Below are 25,437 nucleotides of genomic sequence, written 5' to 3' on the forward strand. Positions count from 1 at the left end.
CTATCATGCGTTCTAAGGTCACAGCCAAACCTCCAATTCCTTCTCCTCCAGGGACACCTAAACCAGCATCTGTCCTTCCTCTAAGGGAAGTGGTTGGGGTTGATGGTCTGGTCAGAGTACATGTTCCTTTTTCACTGAGTGAACTTTCTCAAATAGAGAGCAGACTGGGTTCCTATACCTCTAATTCCTCCACCTTTATTAAAGAGTTCCAGTACATCAATCTTATAGCTTGACTTTCCATGATGTACATGTGATTTTCACTAACAATTTACTTCCTGATGAACACTGGCGAGTTTGGGAAGAGACAAAAACACATGCAGATCAGATTCATCAAACAGATGGAACATATCCAATCAGATCTGAGGCAGTTCCTGACCAGGATCCTCGATGGAATTATAATTCCACAGGTGGTATCTTAGCCAGAGATAGATTTATAACATGTCTTTTGGCAAGCCTGAGGAAGGCGGAGTTAAAGCCAGTAAACTTTGAGAAACTCCAAGAGGTTGTCCAGGATAAACAAGAAAACCCGTCTCAGTTTTTAGAACGCCTTACAAAGGCCTTACTGCAGTACACTAATCTGGACCCTGAAAACCCAGAAGGTAAGCAACTTCTCATGAACTACTTTTTTCCCAGAGCTACCCCGACATAAAAGCTAAACTTAGGCGATTGGAGAGGGGGCCCCTAACTCCACAGGCAGAAGTCTTGGCACTGGCCTTCAAAGTGTACCATGAGAGAGCTGAGAAAGCCCTTAAACAGAAATATCATATGCTGGCAAAGGCTGTCCGACCAGCCTCAGCCACTACCCCAGACTCTGCCCATCACTATCAGGGAGCCACAGGTAGATATTATGGTATGTGGAAGACCCATCTCCTTCCTCTTGGACACTGGGGCCACTTACTCAGTCCTGCCTGAGTTTTGGGGACCCACCTCACCTTTGCATTCTCCTATTGTCAGGGTAGGAGAACAACCTTACCTTCCTCACCAGACCCCCCCACTTACTTGCATTTTTAGGGGTGTGCCTCTCACCCATTCCTTTTTGGTAGAGCCTACATGTCCTGTCCCCTTAGTAGGAAGAGATATTTTAGCTAAGTTGGGAGTTTCTATTTCCTTTGCTCCACCAATTCTCTTAAGCCCAAGCTCGCCAGCGGTTCCTCTGTTCCTCCTTTTAGCCAATCACCCTACTAACACTAACATGTTATTTCCCTTACCAGCTTCTCAGGTGGACCCCCGAGTTTGGGATGTCCAGAACCCCTCTGTTGCTAAGCATCGTTCTCCTCTTGTCATCCAGTTACTGGGCTCTACCAGGTACATCTGCCAAGCCCAACACCCCCTTTCTCTCCAGAGCCTCAGGGGACTTAAGCCTTTCATTTCTGACCTCTTAAGAAAAAAACTCCTTTGACCTACCTCTTCCCCCTTTAACACCCCTATACTGGCAGTTAAGAAACCTAATGGTACCTATCGACTGGTTCAAGACCTCAAACGCATTAACTCTGCAGTGGTTCCCCTCCATCCTGTTGTAGCTAATCCTTACACACTTCTTTCCACTATCCCCTCAGGGACTCCTCATTTTTCAGTCCTAGATCTCAAGGATGCATTTTTCTCTATCCCTCTAGACACCCAGTCACAGGACAATCATGCCCACCTCTTAATATTTCCAATCTTCTTCCTCAACCTAATACTGACTACTCCCTATCTCACTCCTGCACTGAAACTTTAGAGGAACTATTACCTCATCCTTCACACATACAGGAGGGCACATTGCCTCAAGTCACCTTTACCTGGTATACAGACGGAAGCTCCTTTCTACATGAAGGGATCAGGAAAGCTGGCTATGCCATAGTGTCTGACACCAAGGTGGTGGAGGCACAGGCCCTTCCTGCTCATACCACCAACCAACAGGCTGAATTAATAGCCATTACCCGTGCCTTCCAGCTGGCACAGGGACAATCCCTCAACATCTACACAGACTCCAAATATGCTTTCCATATCCTCCTGTCCCATGCTGCTATCAGGAAGGAACACAGGTTACTTACTACAAAAGGAGGATCAGTAACTAATGCAAACCAAATTATGGCCATGTTAAAGGCCTCCCATCTCCCCACAGCTATTGGGATTGTCCACTGCAGATCACACCGGATGGATGACTCTATTGTCACCAAGGGAAACAAGCGAGCTGATGAGGCAGCTAGAGCTGCGGCCATTAGGGGTCTAGACTCACCTTACCCTCCCCAGGACATTCTTACACTGCAACCCACATCCCCACTACATCCCCTGACACTCGTCAAACTCTCTCCTATCTTCACCAACTCTTCCATCCTAACAGCCAAGCGTTGTCTTATTTTGTTAAGACCCACCTACAGCCTACTCCTGAGGACTTAAGCTTCTTAAAATCTATCACTGCTTCTTGCAAAATCTGTCAGATGTCAGATCCCAACTCAAGGTATTGTAGCACCTCTTTTCCTACCCATCAGGCTAGAGGTTCCCTTCCTGGAACTGACTGGCAACTTGACTTTACCCACATGCCTGCTGTAAAACATGTCAAGTACCTCCTGGTCTTGGTGGACACCTTCTCAGGCTGGGTAGAGGCTTTTCCCACAACTAACAAAAGGACTCAGTCTCTGATCTCCTTCTCAGGGAGATCATCCCCTGATTCGGTGTCCCAGCCTCCCTTCAGTCAGACAATGGTCCTGAATTTACTTCCCAAGTTTCTCAGATTCTATCTAAGGCCCTAGACATCCCCTGGCATTTTCATATTCCCTACCACCCTCAATCTTCAGGTAAGGTAGAGAGAACTAGCTGGTCCTTAAAAACCACTCTTGTCAAGCTGTCACAGGAACTTCACCTTGACTGGGTAAAACTCCTACCTCTGGCTCTTTCCAGGCTATGAGCTCTCCCTAAGCAGCCTCTTCTCATCTTACCCTTTGAACTCATGTATGGACATCCAGTTCTAACTCCTGGTCTTTCACCTAAATGCTCTCTCCTCCCAGACCATCCACTCACCCCATTGCTTTGCCACCTCCGTTCTCTCTTATGGAACTTTGCTGACCACCATCTACCTCAACCACACACTGTCTCCTGTCCACTGCCTGTCAACATTGGAGACCAAGTCCTTCTTTCCCCTCCAGATCATCGGCCCTCACCTCTCTCTCCCAAATGGCAGGGCCCTTTTAAGGTAATCCTCGTGACTCCTACAGCTGCTAAATTCGAAGGACTCCCTCATTGGGTCCACTTGCCTCACCTCAAGCCTTTCATCCCTCCACCTAAAATCGACTCTTCTTCATACGTGTTGACCCTAACAGGGCAGTGCTCTATTAAGCTCCAGAGGACATCGAAATCACCCACCTTGTCCTCAATCCCAGAAAATGAGACTCCATTCCGGCAGCCGAGCTTGACCTCACTGGACTAGACACATGTTTCTTGTCCTCCCCCTGCTGTTTGTTTCTATCCAGGTCAGCCCTCACAACTGGATGTACGAGGTTCAAGAGACCCCCACAGATAACAAACAGTCTTTCCAAACAGGGTCAGGAAACTGCTCCATAGCCGGATGCCAAGAACCAATCCAAATTGCTATCATCCCTGTATCTGTTGTCCCATCTAAATATTATGTTCTCTGTACTTGCTTTCTCTTTGCCCAGATAGAAGGTTATTGTAGAAACTGGCCAGACGATTATGGGGGCTGCCCATATTGGTCTTGTCAGATACATATGTTAGGATCATGGTTCAACCATTTCTTCTACCTACACCACAAGACACTCGTTTCTACATACAAGATCAGCCGGATTCCAGCTGTTCTGCTTCAGAACTGACGGGGCCAGATGTCCTGACAGCTAAAGATGGTCTTTGCCGGTTCCTCCAAGAAGAATGCCATTTTGGGGGAATGTGAGACCTCCAGTTCTGAGATATTTAAAACCCACAGAAAAGCAGATACTCTCTTTTGTAACACCCTTTCTAGTCATCCTCCTGGTGTTATTTCTAACCAAACTATTAATCAGTTCCTGTTACAGGATTACCAGCTGCTGTCCACAGAGGAACCTGATACACAAATCTACGGAGTGGACCCTGATGGTGAAAAAGCCAGCTGCTCCCCACAATGGACTACCCCCCTACACAGCAGGAAGTAGTCTAAGAGACACAGCGCCCCAACTCCCCTTTCACCATTGGCTTCCCCTCCCCTTTTTTCATTTATTTATTTATTTATTTATTTATTTTGGTTTTTCGAGACAGGGTTTCTCTATGTAGTTCTGGCTGTCCTGGAACTCACTCTGTAGACCAGGCTGGCCTTGAACTCAGAAATCTGCCTGCCTCTGCCTCCTAAGTGCTGGGATTAAAGGCGTGCACCACCATCGCCCAGCCTTTTCTTCTCTTTATAATAAGAAAAAGGGAGGTATGTTGGCACCAGGCCTGAACTCAGTGACGTCACATCCAGGCGACCCTACATCGTTGCCAAGGTAACCTCCATACACTCCCAGAATCCACCTGGCTACCTCACCTTTACCTGCCCATATAAATAGGCAGAACTCCCTGACCCCTCTCTCTTTCTTCTCCCTGCCATTTCCTCCCGTTTCTCTCCCCACCTTTGCCCTCTGCCCTAAATAACCCCCCGCCCCTCGTGGAACCGTTTGGTCTGGTGTTGTCTGTCCTAAGCTGCGCGCCAAAATCTAACACATGTAGCCTAGGTTAGCCTTAAAGTTGCTGTGCTGTGGCAGCTGACCTTGATCTCCTGATCCTCCAGCCTCTGTCTCTTAAGTGCCGTTTGCAGGTATGAAACACCACACCTACCTATGTGATCTTAGGAACGGATCCTGGGGCCTTGGTGCCTGACTCCCTGAGCCTGGCCCAGCTTTTCTGTTTTGAGACAGGGTCTTGATATGCAGCACAGGCTGGCATCAGACTTGCCACCCTCCTGCCTGAATCTGGGATGACAGGCGTGGCCAGGCCAGTCCCTTCTGTCACCTTTCTTGATTATCTTAGAATTCATCCTTAAGATCTTACCACAGGTCTACACATCTCAAGACAACTTGACCCCTGGGACAAGCCGGGTACAGGTGTCATCCTCAGGGAATCTCGTGCCCATGAAGGCCTCTTCCTTACTATCTAAGGTTACTTCTGAGATTTTTTGGTTAGAGTTTTCTGTCTTTCTTTGACCTTTTCGAGGTTGTATTTTGGCAGGTGTCTGGGCTTTTCTAACATCTGTGAGCACTCCAGGCAGAGCAGGGTGCTGGGTGGGGGTCCCAGCGCACTTACATGGCTGTTGAGCAGGCCGCCTTTGTGGGGGGCGAGGCCTTCGCTTTTTTGGAGAGTCTCAATCGCCATTTCAAGCTACAAAGACATGTACAGAGACAGGACAAAACCAAAAAGGTGGTGGGGGTGGGGTGGGGGGAGAGAAGGAAATCAGATGGTTAGAGGCAGGCAGCCCACACCGGTCTCTCATTAGCATCCAAATAACAAGGCAGCTAGCAAGGGCAAGGCAGGGGGGTGACGGTGAGTGAAGCCATGGCAAGTTCAAGGCTGTGTACCATGCACCAGAGCCCAGAGCTCAAGACAGCAGCATAGAGCAGAAGTCGCTGGGGGCCCACATCATGTCCCAGCACAGGATGTAAGGCACTGGGAGTCAAGCTCACGCACATGAAGGCTGAGGCCAGCAGCGAGTCTTCCTCAGATACTCTCCCAGTTCGCTTGTGTTTATATTCTAAGTATGGGTGTTTGGCCAGCATGCCTGTCTGTGTATCCTGCATGTGCGTGCCAGGTGCCTGTGGAGGCTAGAGAGGGCACCAATCCCCTGCAACTGGAGTTACAGAGTGCTGTGCAGCACTATTTGGGTTCTTGGACCTGAACCTTCAGGTTAGACACTGGGTCACCACTCCGCCTTATTTTTTGACACACAGTCTAACTGTGAGCCTTGAGTTAGTTCACTGACTGGCTGGCAAGCTCCTGCATCCTCCTGTCTCCACCTCTTCGGCTCTGGGGTCAGAGGCAGGCACCACCATGCCCAGCTTCTTAGGTGAAGGCTGAGAGGGTCAAACTTCACCCATTGAGCCTTCTTCCCAGGCCCTGAGAACCACGCTTACACACGGCTGTTGTGTGAACTCGGATGGGAGCCAGGCTGCTCAGCCTCCATCACCTGCACATAGCCCACACTGTACCTGCTGCTGCAGACGGCAGGCTATACACTGATCCCTGAGCCACCTTTCCTAGTGTGGCACCAGGGACTCCTAGCTCAGGGGCTCTGGGCCACTGCACACTGCCTGATGAGTTGGAGTTAGGAGACAGCTCAGGGGAAGCGATGGACATGGAGCCGAGGAAAGTGAGTGGGGATAGAGTGAGCTGTCAGAGGTGTTGTGACCCACCTAAGGACCTGGGTGGAGCAGAGTGGGGGAAGACCTGTTGCGTGCTGCATTGAGTGTGACCTGGCCTTATAGGTGGCAGTGGGTGCTGGCATCAGCCAGGAAAGAATGTAAAACACTCAGGGGAGCAGGGCCTCTCACAGGGTTTTGGCAAGAGCAAGTGGAATGTTTCACTCACCAAGCACCCGAGAACCACAGTCAAAACAGAGGGCCCAGGGCAGGCAAGACGACTCAGGGGTAAAGGTGTTTGCCACCAAGGCTGTTGACCTGAGTTCAATCTCTAAGACCCACGTCTGTAAGGAGAGACTCCACTTCCACAAGTTGTCCTGACAACTCTGCCATGGCACGTGAGTGCAAACAGTGAGTGCAGTGCAGTAAGAAAAGAGAACAAAGGGTCACGGCTTCTGAGGCCCCCAGAGTCATGGCGCATCTGTGATCTCCCTCAATGGCACCTGGATGAACCAGGACACCAGGGCTGTCTTTACACAGTACAAAGCGCACCACAGGGAAGCCAGAGGCCAGGTGCACCTTGTGCTCCCAGCAAGAAGACAGAAGTACACAGTGGCAGAGAGAGGCACAGCCGGCCTAAACCTGCAGCACCCTGCCTGAAAGGCAGCAGGAGTGGCTCACAGCTGTCAGCTGAATGTGCCAGCTCATCTGCTTAAGGAGACCAGGTCAATGTTAGCTACAACTCTTTTCATCTTGTGTTTGAGACGGGGTCTCCCTGTGAACCTGCAGCCTATTCACTCTGCTGGGCTGGCAAGTGAGCCCCAGGGATCCTTCCTGTTCCTGTCTGGGATGAAAAGTGTGCACCTCCATGCCTTGCTTGTATAGGCCTGGGGACTGAGCTCAGGACTTCACACTGGCTCTCCAGGTGTCTTACACTGAGGCACCGCTCCAGCCCCCTCCCCCACCCCCAGTTCTCTCTCTCCCTTTCTTTCTCTTAAATTTGAGACAAGTTTATGCAGTCCTAACTGTTCTGGAACTCACAGAGATCCATCCACCTGCCTCTGCTTCGTGAGTAGTGGAATTAAAGGTGTGCACTATCACACCTGGTCCAATTTTGTTTTTAAGGGTTATATTTATCAAGTCAGATGTGGGGAGTGCCACTCACCAACCCTGTGAGGCAGGAGGATGTCAAGTTGGGCCCAGCTTAATGAGATGTGATTTCCCGAATAATAAAAGGGAGTGAGATCTACCAGTGTCCCCAGAGGTTATAGTGGAAAAGTTAAATCTATGTATTCATTCTTTTAAAAAAATTACCATGACAAAGAATCTAGATTTCACAGTGGCCCAGAAAGGTCATCAAATAAATGACCAATGACCACAGCACACCTTGGGTGGGGGATGCAGCACACACAGCAAGAGCATCCACACAGTAATGCCGAAGACTCCATTTGCTACAGAAAATCATGAGACATCCAAGGAAGGAAGAACCATTCTGTCAACAGAGACCCTGAATTTAAATAATTAAAAAAAAAGAGAAAGCTCAGACACGGGAAATGTTTACAAACTGTGCATCTGATGGGGACTTGTTTCTAGGACATGAGTATTTCTCCATACCCAGCTGGAAAACGCCAGCCTGGCTGAGTAGAAAGCAGACGACTAAAGTAACATTCAACACGGAGGGAGTGAGCGAGCGAGCGAGCACCTAGCTGTCCACGGTTCCCAGCTAGTGCGGAAACACAAATTACCACCACAGAGAGAGTCCACGGCACACCTACCAGGACGGGGAAGATAAAAAGTGTCAACAACTCCAAGTGCTGGCAAGGAAGCATCTCTTACGCCCTGGCAGGGCGGCTGAATGTACTTCTGGGGAAATGGGCAGGTGTCTCCGTGCGGGAGTAGACTGTGCACAGTCAGCAACTCCACTCAGAGGGGTCTCCCCCCAAGCCCCAAAAGGGAGGCCATACATCCAGGGCTCTGCCTGACTTCTTCTCAGTTCTCCCAAGCCAGAGGCTTTCCATTTGGCCTCCAGCTGGGGATGCAAGGAAGAATTATGGCTTCCACCACATCCCACCAAAGGCCACATGCTGAGGGCAAGAAACAGGTACTGTGGCTCCACCTCTGATAGCCCATAGGTGTCCAGCACAACAACAGAGAACAGACCCATAGCTGCCAGCATTGTAGGAAAGGGCATTTTGTTTTGTTATGTTTGGGTGAGGAATGTGGCATGGGAATCCGGGAACTTACACATCAAGTCCTTCAGGGCTCTGCACCAAAGAACAATGTGACTTATGTTATTTACAAACATTAAACAATGAGACACAGCTGGGTACTTGGGAGACTGAAGATTGTGGGATTGAGGTCAACCTGTACTACAGGGGAAATTCTGGGCCAACCTGGGCTTCACAACAACACTCTGCCTCAACTCTCCTTTCTCCACAAAAACTCCAAAGTCCGAACCACAGCTGTATTTAAGGCAGGTGAGCAATGAGCTATGACAGGAGCCTGTGTCCCCACACGGTGTATCCTCCATCTGGGGATGGCTCTGGGAGGCTCACAGTGAAGACAATAATGACCAGGACAGCAGCAGGACACAGCAGAGGACACTCTGCTCCTCACTGTCTTACAGGGCCCAACCCTAAAGGTCTTTGTCTCCTACCTGCACAGCTGCCACCTCCCCTCAGCACCTCAGCAGGTGGCAGAATGCGGACCTGGTCCTTGCCACTCACCTGCCTTATTGCTGGGTGCTGCTGAGGTTAGCAGGGCTACCCGCTGGCCATGGGGCCTTTGCACATACCGTGGCAGGTGAGGAGCGGGCAGTGTGGGCCAGGGAGTGTCTTGTGCCGTCCATGCCCCCGTGGATGAGGTAGGCTCCTGCGCCAGACACAATGGGGGTCCCCGAGACATCCATGGTGATGCCCACCATGCCGTGGGAGGGAACCGCTGGCGGGGATGAGGCTGCCACAGTCACCTGAGCGCCACCTGGAGTCTCAAAGTACGACGCTGCGCTGCTGGGGGCGTAGAGCTGCGGGTCCGGGTTGTAGGCATAGGCAGCTCGGCTGTGGGAGAGAAAGCGCCGCCATTTTATGACTCATCATGCTACTGAGAGATCTAAAGGAGACAACGGGCTGGAGGGGAGGGCTGGTTCAGCTTTAACAGAGCTCTCTGCCCTGCACCCACTGCCTGTCACTCCAGCTCCTGGGTCCCAGCACCCTCTGCTGGCTCCAGTGGGTGCTGCACTCACATGTACAAGTGCGCATGCACACGCACACTGTACTCACACAAGTACACACATGCACTTGAACACACGTACACTAACACATGCCCACACATGTACGCTCACATATGTCCATTCACACATCTGCACTACACACAAATGAACACACACAAAAGATAGAAGAAAATTCTAGAAAGTTCCAGAATATCTTAAAAATTGGAAAATAAGTTTTGTCAACAGTCCAGGAAACTCATCAAAGGCCCAGATGGAAAGTTCCTAGGTCATCACTCTCAGGGGCCTGTGGCTTGGTTTGATATTTTATTTTATTGAGTTTTCTAGAAGCCAAGAGCACAAAAGCTGTGGCCCTGAACTGGAGCCTTGGGGATCGGGGGTGGGAGAGACTTGACTGTGGGGAAGCAATGGAGTTGTGAGTCTGTGGGGTACCAGGGCCCTCACGGAGCACACGTACATGGCTCCATTGGCGTAGACAGCGTCCCCACCCTCCACGTACTGCACCTGTGCGGGGTACACGTGCTGCACCTGCAATGAGAAGCAAGCGCGGGTCACAGAGGGCACCAGGCTGGAGACAGGTAAGCCTGGAGAGGGTGTGGGGGACACCTGCACCCATGACAACACACCTTCCCCTCCCCCTCCCGCAATCCAGGGGGGCAGCACAGCCCAGGGCCTATGTTGTATAGTGAATGTCCAGCATGTTGTGGCATCAACTTCAGCCTTGCCTGGGCCAGTCTGTGGGGAGGCAGCTCAGTGGTCTTGAGCCGGGATCCCACAGCTTGGGTGTTCTGTGCTCTGCATGGAGTCCCCAGGGAAAGGACAAGAGGAAAGCCTGAATCCAGCAGGAGATAGAAACTCAGTGGGAGGCCTGAGGCCCCAGACTGCTGGGACAGTTCCAGACCACAGCCAGTGTGGGAAAGCTTCTGGGTCCAATGCTGGTATTTGTTTGCCCTCCTCCTACAGAGCTAATGGCCAGGTCCTGGGAACCCTTTAATGCCCTTGGTGCTCTCTGGAAACCCTGCAAACCTCCGCTCTCCAACATAGTTAGTCACTATCACCCACTGGGTGCCAGGCAGCTCCCTCCAGAGGAAAGGGCAACCTTAGCCCTTTGCCTTTTTTAAGATAAAGTTTTATTGGCACCCTGCCCCTCCCATACATCACTATGGCTATTTGGTTGTTACAGTCACATTCTTGGCCTTTTCTAGGAAAGATCACCTGAGAGGCCTGCCCCAATCCTTACAGCACAGCCTCTCTGACCAGCTGCAGCTGGCTCTGTGCCACTGGGAACAAAAGAGAAACCACTGTCCTTGGCTTGTTGCATTTGTCTGTGGTAAGTGAATTTTTTCTTTTACCAGAGCTTCCGGAACTTTCCAGTGACTGTAGATACTAGTGACAACAGGGAAACGACTCATAGGCTGGAGGCTGCACACAGCTGCCGAGAGCTCACAAATGCCAGTGCTCATGGGGCATCCTTACCTGTGCTGGCACTGGCTGGACTCTAGGGAGGGTGAGCGTCTGCATCGGGGTACCCTTGGGAGTGGAGCTTGCGGCTTGGACTAGCACACTCTGCAACAGACAACAGGAGATCAGCACCGAGGAAGACCCCCTCAGAACTGTGATCTGGCTGTCCCAGTCCTGCTGTGGCACATGCTGGGACCCACGGAGATGCAGACACAGGGCAGGGACAGGGGCAGGGGCAGGGGCAGGGGCAGGGGCAGGGGCAGGGGCAGAAGCCGCATGCAAACATACACACAGAGACACATATGGATGGACACACACACACACATGAGCACACATGGCACACCAGAAATACTCCTTTGGGAATACGAAGTTCAGGCCTAGGAGCTAAGGTTGGAAGTGGGTCTTTACTGATAGAGGTCCCTGGCTCAACCCTGACCCTCACTGGCCTAAGCCACATCTTGGCTGTTTGGAGGTGGGAAGCAGACTGCTTGAGGAGGGGGACACTGGGTACTGTGGTCACCCACTTTCTAAGTGCTGAGAGGATCCGTAAGTACACTTCTCTCTCTAGTGTTCCAGAGTGGTACTGCAAGCCAAGCCCAGTACAGTCCAGACCAAGACAGAACCTGAGCCTGTGGATGAGGAGCCCCCAGCCACTGCAAGGACATGAACAGATGAGTGTAGACACACCATGGTGTCTGTTCCTATGCAGGAATATCATTTAACCATGAATGGGTGCAGAGTTCTGACACCCACCACAGCATTGAGGGACCTGATGGACATGGGGCTCAGATGCCACAGTGTAGGCTCCAGGACAGGAGAACCCAGAAGCTGGAAGTCGATTCAAGATAGGGAAGGAATGAGCAGCTGCTGATGAGTATGGGCCTTTGATAGAATGTTGTGGACTAGACAGGCAAGGTGGCTGAATTCTGGGATTACAGTAAGAACCATTCTCCTTCCACAGAGTTCATTTTACATTGTGTCAATCCCATCTCAGTTAAAGGGTAATCAGGAAGGGCTGTGTGCACATGGCTCTGGCCCTTGCTGCACAGCATGAAGACGTGAGTTTGAATCCCAGCACCCACATGAAAAGCCAGGTGTGGCTGCAAGCTCCTGTGACCCCAGTGTACAGGAGGCAGAGACACTAGGACCTCTGAGGCTTGCTGGCCGCCAGCCCAGCTATAGTCAAAGGCCCCGTTTCAGGGCAATAAGGTGGTGTGGGAGAGAGGCCTCCATGCCTGCCCTCCACCTTACAGCCTGTGCCCACACACGGCACATCCCCACCCACTATCGTGGCACACACCTCTAAGGCCAGCACTCGGAAGGCTGAGCAGGAGAGTTAGTTGGGAATTTGAGGGAAGTGTGCCTTACAGAGTGAGGACTGTAGCTTGGCAAGCATCCAGCATTGCAGAAACTGGCCTCAGGCACTGTCAGCCTGGTCTCAAACAACAACAGCAACACAAAAACAAACAAATCCCTGGAAACACTGTGATTGGGTTAGGTGTGATGGTGACCAGCTGTAATCCCAGTATTCAGGGTAGAAGAAGGGGTGAGGCTGAGGCAGAAGGACTGCTGACAGCTCCAGGTCAGCCTTGGGTTACACAGCGAGACCTTGTTTCAACAGATCAATAAAACAAAAGCAGAGGCACAGAGTTTGCACCCACAGCTAACACTGAGAAGTCTGAAGGGGCAGCTGGAGCTGGGCAGTGGAGGGCTGTGTCATCAGAGATGTAAGGAGCTGGGGAGGGAGGGAGGGGAGGAGGGGAGGGGAAGAGGGGAGGAGGAGGGGAGGTGGTGGGGAGATGGGGAGGAGAGGAGGAGAGGAGGAGAGGTGAGGCAGTGAGGAGGAGGGAAGGGAAGGCGGGGAGGCGGGGAGGCTGATGAGAAGATGAGAGGAGGTGGGATGCTTGAAGGGGTGAAGTGGGGAGGTGTGGACAAAGTGAGCGGCTTGTGATGAGCCCTTTTCTAGCATGTGTAAAGGTCCTGGGCTCATCACCAGCATTTTATAAGAAACAGGACAACATCTGAAGATGTCTGGCTTTCTATTCTTAATTTCACCTCAATTGTTCCTTTGCCCTCCTGATAAATTAGTTAGTATGTGTCCTGTGTCTGTGTCCCCGACCTTCCAGCTTGCCTGGCATGCCCATGTGTCCTATCCCACAGTTTATTCTGAAGGTTGGTTTGCTCATGGCTGCAGAGAATAGTGGAAGTCTCTCAAGAATGGATCTGGGCTGCGTGGAAAGCACACTCAAGACCTTGGGACCCATTCTAATATGGGGGAGGGGTGAGAAGGAGATGGAGGAGGAGATGGGGAGGAAATGGAGGAGGGGAAGGGGAGGGGATAGAGGACGACATGGTGAAGAGATGGAGGAGAAGGAGAAGATGGAGGAGGAGATGAGTAGGAAGAGGGTTGAACGGAGCTTTGGGGAGCATCCTAATACTTCTCTCTACTTTGAATTTTTCAGTTATCTTTCCTTAGGCACAGAAGCTCTCGGCGAGCCAGTTGACTGGGTGGGGTGTGTTCCCTCCTCATCTGTGTCAATGGTTCTTTGTTAGCGCTTTTCAAAAGTGGTGGGATGGCAGGGCGGGTACAGTCACCTGTGGGGAGGCTGGCACAGGCTGGGCTGCAGGATGCAGAGCCACTGACGCTGGTGAATCTGCTCCTCCCTCGGAGTTCTGCATGCTGGGATCTACAGAGGAGAGAGTGGTGGTGAGGTGGCAGGATCACACACCTACAGCCCATGCTCCCTGAAACTGAGCAACCATCATCATTAAGGGTAGGGGAGACAGCTCCACAGATAAAGCAACCACTGCACCAACAGTGAGGACCCAAGTTCAAATCCACAGAACCCATGCAAAAAGTAGGCTTGGTGTTTATGCCTGTAACTCTCAAAAGGGAGAGGGAGCAGGAGAATCCCTGGTCCCAGGTTCAGTGAGGTCCTGTCACTAGAGGTGACTTCAGCACTCAGACCCAGACATCCTCCTGTATGGTGGCAGGTGGGTGGTCAAATTCTGACTAGACCCTCTGTCCTTCTGCAGGGCTCCAGGGCTCCAGGCAGGCCTTGGGTCCATATGTGGGGTGATGGCATCTCCACCTTGCTTGCCTAAAGTCTTTTATTTTTAAAAAGTTGTATTTATTTTATACGTGTGTGTGTTTGCCTGCATGTATGTCTGTGTACCACATGCATGCAGTGCCCACGAAGGCCTAAAGGGGGTGTCATCCCCAAAACTGGAGTTGCAGATTGTTAAGAGCAGCTAAGTGGGACCTGTGAACCACACAGGGGCAGCAGCTGGTGCTTGAACCGCTGAGCTGTCTCTCAGTCCTTAGTGTCTTTTTTTTTCTGCCTTTAATGTGAAAAGATCTTATAACAGATTACAAGAGTGCCCACAGGAAGAGGGAATGAACCCATTTTGTGTCACCCTGGGTTCTGTGCCTGCCTGTGCTGCCCCAGTAGTGACCACTAGATGGAGCCAAAACCACGCAGCGCACTGGTGCGCCTCAGTGCAGCGATTTCCAGAGGGAAGGCACTTGGACCTTGGAAGGCTCAGGACCTAAGCAGAGGCAGGAGCATGTGGAGTTCAAGATAAGGAGTCTGAAGCCAGCCTGGGCTACAAAAGTAAAATAAAAATATTTTGTAAGAAAAATCTCTAGTGTATACACACACTGGAGTAACTAATTGCTGATGAATGAATAAATCAAATCCAATGTTTTAATCTGACTGAGGGGGAGATAGCTCAGTCAGCAAATAGGTTTTTGTTTTTTGTTTTTGGAAGGCTCAAGAACCTCTCAGTTCTGAGGCCAGAACCCAGTAACAAGCTTGGAGTCCCAGTGGCTGTGAGATGAGAGGCAGAGACAGGGTAGGAGGGGGGACGGGAAAGGCTGTGTTCCTAGAGTTCACAGGCCAGTCTGGGCCGCAAAATGAGTTTCAGGACAGCCTAGATGACTGAGTGAGGCTCTGTATGAAACAAAACTTGTCACCAAAGATTCACAAGAATGTCTGAAATGAACAAATCTAGTAATACCCAGTTGCTTTTACCCATGTCTTAACAATGGACACCTCATTCATACACAAAATGAGAGGGGGGAGGGGGAGGGGGAGGGGGAGGGGGAGGGGAGAGGAGGGGAGAGAGGGGAGAGGGGAGAGGGAGCTAGGTTGGCCAGGTCTCAGGTTTTAGGCCAGCAGAGGTTGTGGTGAATCCGTGTCTCAGAACAAACTAGCAAGCAGCCAGGTGAGAGATGATACTAGCCAGTGATGGCTGGTGGGTGTTGTTGGTATTGCTGCACTGCACATGAGGTTTCATTTCCATGAGGGAATTTAGTCAGGCCAGCACATAGCTACCAGCCCTGGGAGACAAGGGGAACACGCCCTCTGCTCAGGCCGGGTCTCTCTCCATGCCTGTACTCAGGATCTGAGTCCTCTGTGGCCATCGAGTACGCACAATATGCACTACCCTCCTCACTCAGGAACTGCCAGGTTGTGGGATCAACTGTCAAGTACCCCAGAGTACTTGAAATTCAAGTGTGCCCTCCTCTCCTCAGTCCACCTGAACCTCAGGATGATGCTGGTGACTCCGACAAGGGAGAAGCTGGGATGTGTCTGATTCAAGAGAAAACATTAAAGGTTGTCATTCAATAAGGGAAGGACACAGATGTCACACTGAAGTTGATAAGCTACAGTTAGGTGTGTTCACATGTGTGTGTACATGTATGTGCATGCATTTGCTGCATGGGTGCATGCATATGTGTGTGCATGCTTGTGCACGCTGGTGTGTGCTGGCTGGAGAGACTGTAATAGCAATGGTGTGAGGTGAGCTGAGGTTGGTGAGCACGGGAGTCTGGCTCACTAGCCCTCTGCTTCTCTGGTTCTTTGCCTCTACTGATTTCTCACCTGTAGGGACCTGGCTTTCTCTACCTATCCTCCTCACCTGATTTCCTCTCCTATGGATGTGCCAGGAGCCGGAGAACACCCTGTCATCCTGCCTCTCTGAGCCTGGCTCATGGTTTCCTGTGACCCAGCTCTATCTACCACATGCTGCCAGTCAATGGTCCAAGAGAAGGCCTGAAGTCTCCCCATGACCAGCCTCTAATCCACTCTGTGCGTTTGACCTTGAACTTGACAGAGTGCCCAAGTGGAGTGGCTGGATGCAGATTTCAGTGGCCAGTCTCCTGCTGTCTCCAGGCGACTCCAAGAGGCTGGCACAGGCTGCAGTGCACTGGGGTCTGGACTGGCGCCAGGTGGATCTGCTGAGGAAGCGCCCTTTGTTTACAGGGGGAAAAAAAAAACTTGGGTTGCCTAGCAACAAGTGGGAAGGCAAGGAAGGGTGGGGAGGCTGCGAGCCATTTCTGGGCTGGGTTCCTGGCTGTCCTGACTCACTGTGACCTTAAGCAATTTCTCTCTCTTTTCTCCCCACCCCTCTGTCCACCCATCCAGGGGTGCTGTGACTGTCACTTGCCACCTGGTTAAGCTCTGCTGTGGGGGAATTAAGCCTCAGTTGGTCTTTGCTAGTTTTGGTGGCAAGACTGGATGGATGGCACCTGAGTCCTACCCACCAATGCAACTTGTGTTCCCACTCTGAGTAGGGGGACAGGTCTAGCCGGATGGGCCCATACTCCAGTTCCTCCACAGACCTATCTTCCTGTTCAAGTCCTCTTGATTCCCTGTGATCTAAGGTCTCAGGAGCAAGTGGCCTGCGTGTGAAACTGGGCATTGGTGACCTGTGCTGGGGGCTGCCCTGCTCAGCATGGATCTGAAGGTGATGCTGGCATTTGTGGGGGCAGGACATGGTGGCTGCATCTGGTTCCTTCTTTTTGAAAGTGTCTCCTTCCCCACTGTGGAACTGAGTTTCTCTCTTCCCAGATGCTGTTCTGTCCTCCACACCCTGAACTGCCTCTGAGAAGGTATTCATCAGGGCTGCTGAGAGAGCTGAGCACTGCTCAAACCAGGCTTATATGGTGTGACAGTCACGCATGTCACCAGGAAGGGCCAGGGTTCCCAGTGACACCAAGAAACTCAGGATTTTCTGGCCATCACCCCTCTGAAACCTGAGGTAGAACTCACACAGACACCCACACAGAGTAGAGAGAGGGAGAGGAGACAGGTCCAAGGGCTGGGGTGCCCTGGCCAATGTCCACCCCAGCCACCCTTGTGAGATTTCCTTCGGTGGAACTTTTGCAGTGCCTGACTCCAGCTGTTTTTGTCATCTAAAGACGGGGTCTCCAGTAGCCCTGAGTGCTGAGGTTGGCATTGAACTCCTGACCTCTAGCTCCCACTTCTCCAGGGCTGCAGTGTGTGATAGCCATCGCCACACCTGGTTTATGGGGTACAGGGAATGGAACTGCCTGATAAGCCCCATCGGTTTGTCTTTGGCACAGGAATTGGCAACTAGTTCTCCACTGTGAACCTTCATATTCCATTTCTTTTTCCAGTCTATGAGGGGGCTCAGAGGTCACAGCGCTTGCCACCAAGACTGAGAACCAGACTCATGATGGTTGCCAGTTGTCCATTGGCATGTATGCTGTGTACACGTACCCCTTGACACACATAACAAGTAAATACAACAAAGAAATAAATAACAGTTCCAGAGGGCCACACAGCCTGGCTTCCGGCACAAGGGAGCAGCTCTGGAAAGGAAATTCAGATGAAAACTTCAGTGACTTGGGGAGTTGGAATGCTGTAGGTCCTGGGCCTTACTCACTTCATCTTGCGCTAGCCTTAGTCTCCTAAGTAGCCATTTCTTGTTCCTCTGTATCAGACCTAACATCCAGACTAGACATAAAAACCCTTCAGGACGTTATCAAGTTAAGAGAACCCCAATTACTACCAGCCCAAAGGCTGAGTTGTTAGGATCTCTGAGGCGACAGCTGCATGTCTGTCCTGTGCTGTGGCTGACACTCAGGTCCCCAGCAGTGAAGGTGGTGTGTCCTCAGTTACTGCAGAACTCCATGGGATGGTTTCAATACTCAAATGTGGAATTTGAGGTCACCTAACTCTGTGCTCCTGGATTCTCAAATTTGCTCTGGAATAAACTCATCCCATTTGAGTGAAGAGCCAGGTTTTTGTATCAACATGGGGAATGTAAAGTCACCCATCATGTCTGAAGTTACCATGGCGGGGACTGGGGACTGGGGTAGAGCTGGAGGCTGACAGTGCTCTGCCCTCAGGGAATGGATGTCAGAGGTGTCACATGGAGATGCAAGAACACATAATCCCCACCTAACATGGCTCAATCACTCCCAAGACCTCACCATTTTGTCCCTGTAGACACCTGTCTGTTGGGCTGGACCCTGTGTCCCAGGAAATTGGATATCTCTGGCTGTCATTGCAGGCCTGGCCTCCTTATACCTGGGATGGCCATGTTCCCTTCCTCTTCCAACCTGCCAGCTCTTTGTGGTGACTTAGTAGATAATCAGATAGGTTCTTTCCACTTGGCCTGGCTCAGAGAACCCAACCTACTAATTAGGCACACATTCCCACTGGGTACAGAGGTCAGAGGTCACATGCATGAGGGAAACCCAAGAATCCTGGTGGGGGCTCTCACAGCTGGGAAGATAGACAGCCAGGAAAGGGATGGTGGAGGATAGCCCTTCCCCATACCAGACAACTCAGTCTGAAGTGCCAGGTGTGCTAGTGTACACCTGCCAACACAGTACTGGGCAGGCTGAGGCAGGAGGAATGCCCTTTAAAGTCAGCCTGGGCTACACAGTGAGAAATCATCTCAACAAAACAAAGAAATTACCAGTGCTGGGAGTTCTGAGCCAGCTAGAGAGGGTCCAGACGATGGAGGTCAGACCTTAGAATTGCTGGTCACCTCCGTCTGGCCTCTGAGAGGAGGTCCTGGAATGTTTTATCATATGGACTATGCCCCAAGCCTGGGACCCAGGGAGGTCAGATGTCAGGCAGTGCCGGGGGTGGGGGGGTGACTGGAGTCAGTGGCCAAGCTGAGCGTGGAGGGGCCAGCCTGGGCAAAGCCTGCTCTGTTGAGGGCAGGACTAGAGGGACCACCTGCTATTGCCACTGTCTGCAACTGAGATGTCAGGTGAAGAGAGAGGGCAGGAGGGCAGGAGGGCAGGAGGGCAGGAGGGCAGGAGGGCAGGAGGGCAGGAGGGCAGGAGGGCTGGTGGGCAGGAGGGCTGGTGGGCAGGAGGGCAGGAGGGCTGGGGGGGTCGGCTGTAGCTCCTGCTTCCACCTTGTCCTGAAATAAAAAGCAACACAGCCATAGCTGTTCACGTTGGAAGTTTCTAAAGGTAAGTGTGGAAGAGTATACCTGTCATCCTAGCACTAAGGAGATGAGGTAAAGAACTGAGGCCAGGCAGTGGTGGCACACACCCTTAATTCCTGAAGGCAGAGGCAAGCAGATATCTGAGTTCGAGGCAAGCCTGGCCTATAGAGTGAGGTCCAGGACAGCCAGGACTGTTACACAGAGGAACAGCATCTCAGAAATCAAAAAGAAACAATGAAGGAAAGCAATGTGAAGCTCTGGAATCTGCCCATGCCTCAGTGACTGTGGGGTGACAATGAATGGTTAGGTGGAGCCCAATAAATGGTTAGTACACCCCCATCCCTGCATCTGTGAGAGGTTTTCTCAGAGCTATGCTGGCCTGCAGCTGGGCCACAAGGGCTTGTGAAGTGTGGAATGGTCCACTGCCCCAAGCACCCCTCCAACCTAACATGACTTGCACAAATGCCCCTTGGGGACAGAAGTGTCCCCTGCAGCCAAGCATGTTCACCCCGACTGCCTGCCTATGTTCCCTCATGTTCCACTGTGGGTTGCTCCACAGTTTGCAGCCCTAACACCTAAAGCTGGGCCAACTCCCTGCTGCCACCTGGGATGTAATGCCTCTTGCCCACCTGGTCCTGTGCTTCTGCCCTGGTCCCATCATACCATCCTCAGGGGAACCAAAGTGTGGAAGGCAGCTGGGACAGCCAAGGAGAAAATGGAGCAGGATGCACTGTGCCCATCCCTCCTGCCTGTGGGCATTTACAGGACAGCTCACAGGCCTTCCTTCTTGCTCCACAGCGTCTTCTAGGCTCTGAGACTGGCAATGATGGGGAGGGTAAGAGCTAGTGTTTACTCAAGTGGCAAAGCAAGCATTCCCATGGAAATTTAAAAACAAAAATCAATTAGGCCCAGTGAGATGGCTCTGAGCTTGCCATCAAACCTGATGTCCTGATTCAATTCCTGAGACCCACATGGTGGAAGGAGGGAGCTGACTTTCAAAGCTGCCCTCTGACCCACCCAGGTGAGCTGTGACATGCCTGTACAGATACACACACACTCACATAAGTAAAACATGTAAAATAACCCACTAAAAAGGTGTTGTGTGTCTGCTCTTGTAAGACCGGGGCTCACACAGCCCAGGCTGACCCAAGCTCATGACGTTAGTGAGGCTGGGCTTCAACTCCAGGGACTCTCCCTCTCTCTACTCCACCTGGAAAGCACTGGAGTGACAGGCATGCACCACCACACAGACAGCACTACATCTTAGCCAGGGTTTGGGCATGGCAGAGCAGAGCTGTTGGTGGCAGAGCAGAGCTGTTGGCTTGCCCTTCAATTTTTCATACATCGACCTTGCTTCCATTTTTATAGGACACTGTCACATTCAGTGATAACAGCAACCCTGAAAGTTCAGAAACTTGTTGAAATTCTTTAATGTCCCAGACACAAGCTGAGTCACTTGCATAAACAGCTGGGACAGTCCCCACTCAGCCATTAAATGAGTATCTTTTGAAAAGTAGGGGGTGACATACAAAGGAGTTAGTGACAGGCTCCAGGGGACATCACGGAAGCACCGAGACCCTAGTCAAGATGACAGCCTAAGTCCCCTCAAACCAGCCCTGCTCCCAAGTCTGGAGTTATAGCTCCTCATGGGGGCAGGGCGTCTGAACAGAGCTCAGGCCAGTGTTTACCTCAGCAACAGGGCCCTGGTAAATGGTCCCTGTCCCTAACCACAGCTAGGAGTAGGAGGGTGATGGTCTGATCCTGATCCAGACAAGGCTGGAAAGTGGCCTGTGAGAGGCACCTGTCAGTGAGACTGCCCCCCTCCCCAGCATCTTCTGTGCACCATATGGGATCACTTTGAGATCCCAGTGTTAGAAGGGGGGCCAGGGGACAGGGGACCAGGGCATTCTGGGTTCAGATTCCAACACCAGCCAGTCCTGAATGGGAGTGTTTTGGGGGGCTCTGTTCCGCTTTGCCTGCCATCAGGGTGGCCCGGATGGAGGCCCTAGAAACACCAGGAATCAGAATTTCTTTAAAATTCCACTGAAAACTAAAATCAGAGTCGGCGGGACAGAGCGCGACAACTCGAGTGCCTGCTACCTGCCAAACACCCCCCCCACGCCTCCCTTCTGAGAACCCCCACATCATTTAATCAGAAAACACATGCAGATGCTGGATGGGAACTGGGCGCCGTCCTCAGGCGCCGCGTGCCCAGCCCTCATTGTTTGCTGAGTAACAACGGTTGCCAGGGGCAACGCAGTCCACTCCCGTTTCCAAGCGCCAGTTGCCCAGCAACCTGGAGAATACTTCCCAAACCAAACAATGTCATCCCCAGGGCAACTTCTCTATCTCACGTTAAGCAGATCTAAAATAAAATAAATAAATAAAGAAAGAAAGCCCTTCCAAATATGTAATCTATTATTTTCAGAGGCCTGAACAGCAAGACAAATAATTTCTTCTCTATAGTAACCGGGATGGACCAGCAGCTCACCAGATCTGAGGCTAGAAGCCCAAACCAATACTGTGCTCAGCTCTCAGTGATCCCGAGGACAGGTGCCACCCTTCCCAGGCCTGGACCAGGGAGGGAGAAGGATGGGGCTTGGTTTACCCTTAGACAGCAAGTCACACACAAGTCTTCTCTAGGCAGAGAAACAGGGGTTAAGCTATTTGAGAAAAGTGCAAGATCAGAGGAGCTGCCTAATATCCCTGACACCACAGAAGCCAGGAACCATGGGAGGAGCCATTCACACCAGCAGCTCAGGGTGGCCCTGCCCCAGGGAACTCCACAGAGTGTAGGGACTGCTACTCTGCCTTCTGCCCTCCCAGAGAGAAGCAATGGCTAAGAGGAATTGGGTGGCTTCAGAGGTCCTGCTTGGCTCAAGGCTCATGTGAGACACAGCCCTGACTGGCGTCCCTTGTGAAGGCCAATGAACTTACCATCCAGGCAGGGCTGAGGCTGAAGCTATCTCCCTCTTTTCCTGTTACATTTGCTTACTAGTGTATGTGTGAGCATGCACCTACTGTGCACATGGGACTCAGAGAACTTGTGAAAGTCTGCTTTCTCTTTCCACTATGTGAGTCCTGGGCATCCAACTTGGGTCTGTAGGCATGGCAGCAAGCATCTTTATCCATGAGTCATCTCTGTAGCCCCTGAAACGGGTTCAATCAGACAAAGCACAAAACCCAAGCCTCTGGGGCCAAAGCTGTACCATTCAAGCACATGCATCAATAAACATGGGTCAACTAAGTGGCCCTGTGGCTTACAGTGGAGACAGGGCCCTGTGCAGTCAGGGGTTGGTTTGTTGGTTTTTTTTTTGTTTGTTTGTTTTGTTTTTTTTCTGAGACAGGGTTTCTCTGTGTAGCCCTGGCTGTCCTGGAACTCACGTCATAGACCAGGCTGGCCTCGAACTCACATAGATTCCCTTGCCTCTGCCTTCCTGAGTGCTGGGATTAAAGGAGTGGACCACCACTGCCACAGCTGACATATTGTATTTTGAAGCTACCACCTGGGAGATGAATAAGCACGTGGGAATGGTTGGGTCTGCACAAAGCTGGGGTGTCACTGCTCAGTGACACTGGGGCAATCACTGGCTGCTGGGTGCTGGGGCTGTGGTGTCACTGGTGCTCGGGGGTATATCTGGTGCTCTACATTGGGTAGGAGGCTTTGGAGGCGCTGTGGTGAGGCCCCCAAACATCCTGTCCAAAGGAAGAACAATGCAGGGGTCTTAGCTGTATAGGGCTTGGGGCAGCTATGCAGCAAGATGGTGCAGAGGTAAAGGCATCTGCTGTCAAGCATGAGGGCCTAAGTTTGACCTGAAGGACCCGCATGGTGGGAGAAAAGAACTAACTCCTGACACCTGTCTTCTGACAAACAAGAGCCACGGCATACATGCACATGTGATCAGAATACAAGACCCTTGGTGTGCTGCATATCTCGTCTGTGTGTGGTGTGGGGCAGACAACTGAGGTAGGTGATCAAAGTCTGCAGGGTGTGAGTCTGGCAATCACCCTGTGGTGGGAAGGGGGTTCCTGGTGGAGGGTCCACCAGTGCAAAGGTCCTGAGGCAGGATTATGACTATTGAGTGGAGCTTATTGGGCCAGAAGGTTGTCACAGGTCAACTCAAGGATTGTACCTTTAGCTGAGGGCAAAATGAAAGTGACCAGAGGGACAAGGACAGGAGGACAAGTCCTGAGTCTGACTTGCATATTAAACAGGTCCCTGTGGCTGGTAGCCACACAGGAGGAAACAGAGGACGACAGTGGGGACTTAGGGAGCACTGATAATGACCAGTGCTCCAAGAGCTAGACTACTCCCAGGTGCAGTAGTGGCACAGGTGTTACAGAGGTAACATGATTTGCTTTAAGGCCAGTTTCACAGAAGAAATTCACGCCTGGTAAACCTGGCCAAGGACCCATGGCTGGGCACCCCCAGGCAAGCGGACCCCACTTCTATTGTCTTGATAAATGGACATGGTACCAATCTCTCTCTCTCTCTCTCTCTCTCTCTCTCTCTCTCTCTCTCTCTCTTTTGGTTTTTCGAGACAGGGTTTCTCTGTGTAGCCCTGGCTGTCCTGGAACTCACTCTGTAGACCAGGCTGGCCTCGAACTCAGAAATCCGCCTGCCTCTGCCTCCCAAGTGCTGGGATTAAAGGCGTGCGCCACCACTGCCCGGCTCCAATGTGTCTCTTACTGTAGTGTCCCTCCTCTTTCTGGATGTGAGCGCAGACATGAGTATAGCACCCAAGCCTCATCAGAGAAGAATCTTCCTGCAGTAGACGGTCAGTGGTCAACACAGAAGCGTACAACTGGCCAAAGCAAGAGAAAAAAACACCAAGTGCTCAGCCACAGACAGGGTCTACATCACACCCTGCAGGAACCGTCACAGAAGAGAGGCAGAGAGGCTGAGAGAGCCTGACCAGGCACGACCGAAGCAAACAGTGTCTTCTGACCATGACAAGACCCAGCACCAGCATTAGCTCTGTGCTGTCTAGGACAGGTTCAGGTCTGTCCTGTCCTGTTTTTGGTGACTCCATTATTGGAGTCTGTATTAGTCAATTCCCAAAAGAGGAGTTCAGGATCATTTGGGGGACATGGAATAAAATGTTCTGAGCCTGTCAGAAAGACAGAAAGAGAGACATGGGGATTCTTTTAAATATAACTGGGAAATGTTTGATTTGTTTGTTTTTGTGTTGAGATGGTGTCAGATAGCACAGGCTGGCCTCAAACTCTCTATGACCTTTAACATCTGACTCTCTTGCCTTCAACTCCCACATGCTGGGGTGAGTGGTGTGTGCACACACCCGTCATGTCTTCCTCATTAACCATTTAAAAGCTCACATTTAAGACTTTACATAGCTAGGCATGGTGGCACGTGTCTCTAATCCCAGCATTCAGGAGGCAAAGGGAGGGGGATCTCTATGAGTTCAAGCCCAGCCTGGTCTACACAGTGAATTTCAGGACAGCCAGGGCTATGAGGGAAACCCATGGTCAATAGCCACAGTGTTGGATATGCTCAGGGCTGGGCACATGCCTGGTGTGTAAGGTCCCGGGTCAATGCTCAGCACCACAGTGACACTATGGCTCACCTGAGACTGGCCAAATGCTCACTTGGGGCTGAAGGCCTCTGACCTGGCTGTTGTCTTCCCATCCTCCTGCCACCTCCTAAAGGCCTGTATGGGTTTTTGTCTAGGTTGCCACAGACAGCAGGACGACTTCCCCCAGGAGCCCAGCCCAAGGAGCTGGTGCCTGGCTCTGCTGCCAGTTTGTCCACTGTTTATGTTACGGTCAGTAGTGAAGTGGGCACCATTGACAGACAAATAGCTGGGACTCCACAGTGGGACAGCATGGGACAGACCTGGTGCTGATGGGGTCTTCTCACACTTACTCTCCATCCCAGTGCCTTGTTTACCAGGAGCTGGAAGAAGGAACATCAGCACCCACTGCTAATGTCATCACCAAATGCTTTGGGACATCACACATCAGGCAAGTGCCCAGCCCTGAGCATATCCAACACTGTTGCTTTTGACCATGGGTCTCCCTCATAGCCCTGACTGTCCTGGAACTCACTGTGTAGACCAGGCTGGGCTTGAACTCACAAAGATCCCCCTCCCATGATTGCCCAGCTCAGAAGGCAGGAAACACCAAGGTCACAGAAGATCAGATGACAAACATGCTGTGCAAAAAACAGATGGCAGAAGAGATGGAGGAGGGGATGGAGGAGGGGATGGAGGAGGGGATGGA

The 25,437-nt window shown here is 51.6% G+C and overlaps 1 protein-coding gene across 2 annotated transcripts in view; it reads right to left on the reverse strand.

Annotated features, from left to right (window-relative positions):
- Window positions 1–25,437, reverse strand: part of Rfx2 (regulatory factor X2) — a 67,944-nt gene that overhangs the window by 21,665 nt on the left and 20,842 nt on the right. The window contains exons 2-6 of one of the 2 annotated variants that reach the window (XM_028763150.1): window positions 13,576–13,667; window positions 10,996–11,085; window positions 9,977–10,047; window positions 9,088–9,349; window positions 5,245–5,319 (exon numbers count right to left, since the gene is read on the reverse strand). In XM_028763150.1, coding sequence (XP_028618983.1) covers window positions 5,245–5,319; window positions 9,088–9,349; window positions 9,977–10,047; window positions 10,996–11,085; window positions 13,576–13,659 — 582 coding nt within the window. In that variant the 5' untranslated portion in view covers window positions 13,660–13,667. The remainder of the gene's footprint in view (window positions 1–5,244; window positions 5,320–9,087; window positions 9,350–9,976; window positions 10,048–10,995; window positions 11,086–13,575; window positions 13,668–25,437) is intronic. The other variant, XM_028763160.1, reaches the window with a different exon arrangement.

This window comes from Grammomys surdaster, unplaced genomic scaffold (genome assembly GCF_004785775.1).
Source record: "Grammomys surdaster isolate TR1022 unplaced genomic scaffold, NIH_TR_1.0 62, whole genome shotgun sequence".
Lineage (NCBI taxonomy): Eukaryota > Metazoa > Chordata > Mammalia > Rodentia > Muridae > Grammomys > Grammomys surdaster.